The sequence below is a fragment of the Anarrhichthys ocellatus genome, unplaced genomic scaffold (assembly GCF_004355925.1).
Source record: "Anarrhichthys ocellatus isolate YVR2014 unplaced genomic scaffold, GSC_Weel_1.0 scaffold2, whole genome shotgun sequence".
In the NCBI taxonomy this organism is placed as follows: domain Eukaryota; kingdom Metazoa; phylum Chordata; class Actinopteri; order Perciformes; family Anarhichadidae; genus Anarrhichthys; species Anarrhichthys ocellatus.
Window position 1 is genome coordinate 3,235,783 of NW_022280032.1, and position 8,034 is coordinate 3,243,816.

Sequence of the window (8,034 nt, forward strand, 5' to 3'; positions counted from 1 at the left end):
TTTGATTGTCCTTCCTAAGTTAAAGTTAGCGTCACAAGCTAGAGTAAGTTCAAAAAAGTAGCTGTCGAGGCACAAAAGTGTTTTTTAAATGTCGATATTTCTTTGTATTATTTATGTCTAAATACTAAATACATGCTATAGTTTAGAATGAGTGGGAATTTTCAGAATATTCATCTCTTTATCAGCAACAATCTAAGTTAAAAGTCAGAGAAAAAAACTGTAATGAACATGAACATGAATCATCATCAGTCTTTTTCGTGGGGAATAAACTTTGTTACTTTGCTGGCAGAGATTTGTGTTGAGTTATAACGGTTTATTTGAGCATCAATGTCATTCCAGCCTCATAGGGACTCAAAATAAAACCTAAACAAAAACAAATTACTGCAATCAAGCAAAAAACTGACTTTGGCACGATGCTCTGCAATGTGGATGTAGTTTTTGTTGAGTGCATTTCTCTGCACTTCATATATTTACTGAAAAAGCATGTGCTTACAAGAGGAAGAGTGAGACAGGTATACGCTCGTGCAGAAATGTTATTATCTGAATGACGCATCCTCCGATGAGGCCCGTTTCTAACATCAACTAACCGTTTGTTCAGTCTCATTCCCCCACGAGCTCCTGCTGAATATTTCATCCTCCAAGCCGAGATAGAGTGTCTCCTGCAGTTCACACGATCTGCCTTCTGTCTCCCGTGTGAGGAGGACGAAAATGAAACACCAGGTCAGCGGTGTCTGTCTCAAACAGCACCGAGGCGACGGGTTGAAACACGAGAGATGTTTCTGCCTTTCAGCCAGCAGCTCATGTGCGACTCTGCGACTCTGCGCCGGAGGGCAGCGGAGGGACAGTTTGTCCTGGAAACTAAGACGCTCAGTTTCCACCTGAGCTTCGGCTCGTGCTCGGATTGCTTTTTGTCTGCTGCTGGATGCTGTAGGCCTACATCTGGGACTGACTTACTTTAACCCACTTTTAGTCAGTGGCACTAAGCTTCCAACGCCGCTCTACGAACCCCTCAATCGTCAGTTTTGCACAGTTTTTCGTCCTTTTGTCAGTAAAAATGTATGTTTTTGTAACAAATGAGGTTCTAATCTAAATGAATCCTTTAATTCAACAAGAAATAGAAATACAATTTAATAGAAAAGCTATAAAAACCTTTCTTTCCACCTAACTGTATTCCATCAACGTTTGAGACAGAAAACAAAGCAGGAAACAACATCTCAGCACATTTACTGCTTGAAATAAAGGCACGAACAAGTTTTTAGGCATCATGTTGGCAAAAGAACGGCCTTTGCAATATTTCTTAACTGAAAGAAACCTGCTTTGGTCACCTGTTTTTTATGTGAGCTATAAAATGTAAGTCTGAGTCCAGGCTCGAGATGTGAGTTCTGCAAAGTTACTGACCTTCAACTCGAGCTGATTTTACTATCAAATTTGCTCTGGGTCTAGTCCAGACACTGCTGCTGTCGTTTACTGGTCTCACTTACTGTTACATCATGATTAGGGTGCTGGTCCATGGTGGCTGGCAGGTGGCGGTGACCCCCGTGTCCCCTGCAAGATGGACCGCCAACATGAATACTGTGATGTGCCAGGATCGAGTAGCTGGGCTGCTATCTTGTTACTAATCTGCTAATCTGTTTGGCACAGGAGCTGCTTTCCGTTCCTCCTTACATAACTGGGTCCATGTTCAGAGAAGATAACCACTGCGAAGGACAGACGGACAGTTTTAGAGTAAGAAAAGGACACTGTGGTCACTTCAAGGAAGCGCTTAAGCTTGTTTTATCTCTCTCTTTAGTTCACGTTGTCAGGCTTTTCTTCAGAGGGGTCAGAGGTCAAACAACAACCCCCAAATCTGCTGAGACTGGGATTATACATCTTTTTTACCCCACATATGAAGGAAATAAGGGACAATCATTGCTTCAGACTCAACAATACTTTCATATTATATTTAGTGTTTATTTTTTCTTTCCACATTCATCTTGCAAATCTAGTTTCTCCTCCTCAGTCTGATTCAGCCTCCTCTTTTATCAGATATTCACCAGACATGTTGAGTCATCACAGTACAAAAACACCAACAACAGTTGGTTTGAGAATTTGATTACCTATAACCCCATGGCATTTCTTCTCTAAATCAGCTACTGACAGCATTAACCATCTATTTGAGATGTTTCTTGCAATACATTTATAGCGCAATTCTTCCCTAAAGAAAACAATTAACATTTTAAGACAGTATCCAATGAGGCATTAGTTTAATTTTGAGCAGTAATGGATTTGATGAGAGGGTGAAATATGTAATTTTAGAGCCATAAATTAGAATTGAAATAAGGGAGAAGGGGGATTTGCTCGTTAAATTACTCAAAAGTGCCTCATACGATAAAATAGGCTTTAGGGACTTAAGGCCAGGCTTTGTTCTGAGAATGGTTACTGCTGTACTTATACTGTATATACTGTAGAGTGCATGCAAAATCAATTAATAGCTAACAAAAGAGATGACCTAAGGTAATCCTGCAGAGCTCTGATTTCGAGACAAAAACTGTAGACGTAGATCAATACTGGAAAAAAATGCTAGAAATACTAATCTATTATTATCCATTACTCAAGGATACTACACAACAATATATCTGCAACAAAAATGCATCCTAAATATTTCAACAGTACATCAAGGAATGTATTCAAGACAAAACATCTGTACATATTGAAGTCAAGTCAACTTTGTTTGACTTTGTATAGCACATTTTGTACAAAATCAAATGCAACACAATGTGCTTTACGTAAAAATAACATGATACAACAAGTGCAAGTGCAGAATAGACGAATGGTAAAATTCACACACACACATACACACACACACACACACACACATACACGCTAAGAAGTGAGCCATACTGTGGACTATTCCTATCTTATCTATCTTAAAACGACCATGTGATTGTTTTTAGTATGTGTTTGAACTACAGACTGTATAGGATTTAACCGTTAGATTTGTTTACCTTCTCGTGACTTGTAAAACCAGTCCGGATTACCCATGATGCCTTGCTGCGACTATAAAAGCCCTCGTCCTGCTGCTCGGAAGAGTGTCAAAGACTCGCTTTCCTCCTCTCCCACAAACGCACCAGCTACTTTTACCGCAACAAGGTTTAGTCTTAATTTACGGATGGTGAACTTGTCTGTCGAGTTTTTATCGAATAGTAATTGTTTTAGTTGTGAAAAAGGAGCTAAAGACCCGTGTTTCCTCGAAGCTATCATGCTGAACACAGAGGAAAGGTAGGAGAATGCTAATGTTCTTCTAGAAGTGTAATGAGTGCAGCCTGGTGGTCTGTTTCCACTGGTAGCAGGTTGTTAAACTGTTATGGGGTTGAGTTTGTTAAATAGCTCGACTTTACTTTTAGCTAACTGGCAAAATAGCAGGAAAACAGTGACAGATAAGCAGCGGTGGAGGAAGTATTCAGGTCTTTTGCGTTACTTTACTCTTGGAATACTCTTTACAGTAAGAGTCCTCCTGAATTAAACATCTTACTTAGTAGTAAGTAAAAGTACACATTATGCAGAATGGCCCATTTCTAAATCATATTATTATTGATGTATTCGTGTTGTAGGTGGTAAAGATGGGGCTCATTTGAATTACTCTATACTACTATTATAATAATATACTACTACCTTACTATACTAAAACATTTGGAAAGTAACTAAAACTTTAGTGGAATAAAAAGTACAGTATCTGCCTCTGAGATGTAGTAAGTAGCATAATTAAAGTACCTTGAGTTTGTATTTAAGTACAATGTGCCTAGTTGTATTCCATCACTGCAGAGAGTAAACACACATTTTGATGTTTGCAGACTGACATCTAGCTAGATGACTGTTTGTTTTTTTTAATCCTGCAGATTATTTAAGGTTAAATATCTAGAGAGATGCATTAGACGCAATCTGATAATGTTCTTGTCCGAGTGTACAACAAATACAAAGGACCCTTGAATGTCTAATATAGGTTAATGCAAAGTTGAGGTGAAATACATTATTACTTATTTTAGTGGTGGATGTGGGGCGCTGCAAGGCCAGATGTTCTCCAAACCACACCACGCAACCACAGCCAGGATATGTTTTAAACATTTTAAATTTCTATTCAAACGCATTTATGAAACTTTTAAAGTAGCGTTGTTTCTCCTGGGAACCTGTTTCTTGTTTGTACAAAGACTGTAAGACATAGGGTTGCAACTAATACTTATTTTCACTTTTTATTAATCTGTTGATTGCTGTAATCGAATATGTGATTAATCGTTTTAACTGTAAAATGTCCAATATTAGCCTACATTTACAAAGATGCTAAATTGAGAAAGTTGCAGATTCTTCCACTAAAGTAACTGGATTAATGTTGATCAATTTATCGAGAAATCAACTACTTGTTTCCACAATAACGAGCTTGATTCAAGGCCTACTGGAGAAACACTCGTAACAAGTCGTGCTGAAATGATGTTGGACCTTCTTTACGTGGTGCATGTGCTGTCATGCTGCAGCATGGTGACCGTATGCTGTCGTGTCTTGTTGTGGACTTGATGTTCCTGCTGTTGACGGTCCTATAGGGACTTGTTTTTGTCCTCTGTGGGTTTTATCGTCTGACGCGTGGAGCGGGAGACGTCCATTGATGCAGTGAGCCAGAGCGGTGACTATATGACCACTCGGACTGTTACGGCCATGTCAGCTGAAGGCATCAACTGGCCTACATCAGCCTGGTTGCATAACCTCAGTCTACTGATTCACTTATCAAGCGTCAGGGGGTGCATTCAGTGAGAAACAGCTGGATTATCTAACATGACCTACCGGAGTGGAACTAAGTGCTCCTCTACTTGACTGGCAGACTTGTTTTTTTCAGTGGTTGCTGGAAGATTCTGGATCAGAGCGCTGTTGAATTCTCTGTAAACAAAACCAAAACATTGACTTTGCCAACCAGTGTCAGCTGACATCTGGAGACGTCAACCTCGGCTATTATTGTCTAAGTCGGGCAAGGCTGTGATGCAGACCTGAGGCATGCACCTACAATTGAGTAATGAGTTGCAGACCAGTTTGAAATGAACCTGTTGCACTGGAGGAAAAAAATAATGTCCGCACACAAAACACGTGAGGAGGCTCTCCACATTTAATTTATCCACACAGTCTATTCTTCATTTGTTTGGTACATAAAATGTCAGATAGTAAAAAGTGAACAGGTTCCCAAAGCCCAAGTTGACATTAACGTGTTTTATTTTGTCCGTTCAACAATCAAAAACCAAACAATTGGAGGTAAACCGATTTAATCGATCGGAAATTAATTTAAAGCAAAACTTTAGAAATGACAGGATTTCCAAAAAATAACATCGTAACTTAATATTTTCGGGTTTTGGATTGTTGGTGAGACAAAACTTTACATTCGAAGACATCACCTTGGACTCATTTTTCACTATTTCCTGAAATTTTATTGACCAAATGGTTAACCAAGAAAATAATAGCCCGACCAGAGATATCCAGTAATGAGAAGCTGAAACCAGTTGGCCCACATTTTTGGCAAAGTTTGACTTCAAACTATAATTTGATAACTAAAATATGGATAAAGGAGTGACGATTTATTTTCTGCCGATCATCTAATTGATTGATTGACGGATTGTTTCATCTCTAATCAATTTATTATATAGTCAGAAGTTGGCAAAGTGGGGAAATAGTGAAGTGAAAGTGAAAGCGTCTGTCACACAGTCGTGTCAATAAGATGGGAATAATGCCGTTGCTTTGCTCATTCTTCAGTTTGGTGTCATGCCGTTGTTTATTGTTGCCGCAGAGCTTCCCAAAATTGTTCCTGTACTGAACAAACACTCTGCTGAATTACACCAATGTAGGTGTTGGAATTCACAAACACGCTCCGGCTGTATTTCTACTGTTGTAGGGGATGTTTTTAAAAATGAGGATGTATAGTAATAGTGCTTCCTGTTTGGTGGCTTTGTAATTGTTGTGACTTCTATTTTCAATTTGTTTTTTGTAATAATGACTATTCTGCTTTCCCACAGTGGCACATGCTCACACTTGGCTGATTTGAGTCCTCTGCTGTGTTCTGGTCGGGTTATTCGGAGCAGGTCGGTTGTGTTTGTTGTTTGTCTGAGCGGCCGTGCTCAGACACAGTTTGGTCCAGGGGTCAGTGCAACGTGTTTTGCCAGCAATACATCCGTCATTACTCGAGGCATGAGCGCCTTTTCCTGTCTCCGTCTCGTCATCTTTAACGACGCGCCGCTCTGCCAACCGTCCAGGAGGGGGTCCGAGGACTCTCCTGTTTACTTTCCTGCACACAGCAACGTGTTGTTTGTGTCTCCAACCTAACCCCCCCTTTTTGGGGGGGCTAACAAGCTTGTTTATGTTGACATTTTGGGTTTTAAGTCGAGTCTTTTGCCATTACTAAGCTGGTAATTACAGTGCTACAAGTCGGTTTCAGTCTTCTCGGAGAACCTGCCACAGCGCTTCCTGTTTTGATTGAATTGTGTGTTTCTTGGCTTTCGGCTAAACTCAGCGGCCGGCCAACTCAGGCTGTGCATCCCCTCAAACCGTTTACCTGAATCAGTTCTCAAAACAACACCGCTCAGGAAGAGCAAACCAGCAGTGGAAGCATTCACCCTTAAAATAATGTCATAACAGTTCCTCTTGCAGACGCATGCACGACCTCGCCCCTCCTGGCAGGATCGCGCGATGACGCACTTTGCATCATTGAGTCTCACTGTAACACACGGATGATTAAATGCTCACAAGCACATTAAAGCAGTCCAGGCTTGTGGTGTGATCGGCCTACACGGAGTCTGTTTCACCCGGCAAGTCAACCCCGACCTTAAAAGACTCTTTAAAGACGTAACCTAAATTCTGTGTGGGGCTGGGGGGGGGGGGCTCTGAGTGTGGCCGAAATGTCAGAAGACGAAAGTGTTGCCTTTCAAAACAAGCTGGCATTCCCATCAAGGACGGGCTCTACTGTCTGCTTCTGGAAGGGATTGCTCGCTCTCCTGGCTTATACTGTGCAGATCAGGTTGTTCGGGTTACCGGTCTGGTCTGCAGGGAAACTGGCTGTACAGCTCCTCTCACAGAAACACAGCGGTGCACGCATCTGTTGTTTGACTGTGGCACGACTCGGTCATATCAACATTCACTCACACGCACAGATCGCTCTATCTGCTGCAGTTTGAGATAGAAGATTGTGTGTCGTGCGAGAATCCCTCAGGGGGACAAATCTGATACAGGCAGGGGAAAGTTTTTGCTCGTCTAAAAAGGCCAAAATGTGAGTTGCCCGGCCCTCGTGTCCATGCCCGTCTGGCAGCGTCGGCCGGCTGCCATCGCGTCTGGTTTGAGATGCGCGACTGTAACTCAAAACGCCAGAGATGTGTGTTCCCAAAAAGCCTCTCGTGCTATTTGCAGAGGTGTTTACAGGTCATGTGCTTGTTTACGATGCATGCCTTCCACCCCAAGCACAACCCGTCAGCAGCTCTTTGAGCACTCTGTTATCAATCACTAGGCTTTCATTCGGTCTGTCGTAGGCTCGTCACAAACAATCAGCCAGTAGCATCACTGGGCTGAAAACCCACATCACATGCTCGTTGGCTTTGTCCTTTGTGTATGTATTAGGACTCAAATTTGTGTGAATTAGGGTCACAGGATTGAAGAAATATTCCAAAATCTATATATAACCAACCAGTCCTGACGAACATGACCACTGAGTCTCATGTTTAAGGACAGTAAGTCAGGACACTAAGAAGTGATGTTTTACTGGCGGAGTAAAGGAGACATTGTGTGTGTGGAAGGATATATTTTGTTTTTATTTCATTGATTAGAGTAAGTACAGGAAAGGAGATGGAAATCTAACCAATGGATCTTGTTCCCTTTGCAGTTCCTGGTTGTCGGGGCCCCGGTTGCCCGGCTCCATCCCTCAGTCTCCGGGGCCTCTGTGGTGTTCCTGATGCCCCTCACCCACAACTGAAGATCCCGAGTGGGCGAGGGACGGTCAGGGATCACTCTCTCGGAGTGCTACTACACCAGGTGACCCCC

The 8,034-nt window shown here is 41.9% G+C and overlaps 1 protein-coding gene across 1 annotated transcript in view; it reads left to right on the top strand.

Annotated features, from left to right (window-relative positions):
• Positions 1-3,067: 3,067 nt before the first annotated feature.
• The window catches only part of oaz2a (ornithine decarboxylase antizyme 2a), a 10,597-nt gene continuing 5,630 nt past the window's right edge, over positions 3,068-8,034 (top strand). Inside the window, 3 exon segments of the mRNA XM_031865064.1 lie at positions 3,068-3,258; positions 7,877-7,943; positions 7,945-8,025. Of these exon segments, the coding sequence (XP_031720924.1) occupies positions 3,149-3,258; positions 7,877-7,943; positions 7,945-8,025 (258 nt within the window). The 5' untranslated portion in view covers positions 3,068-3,148.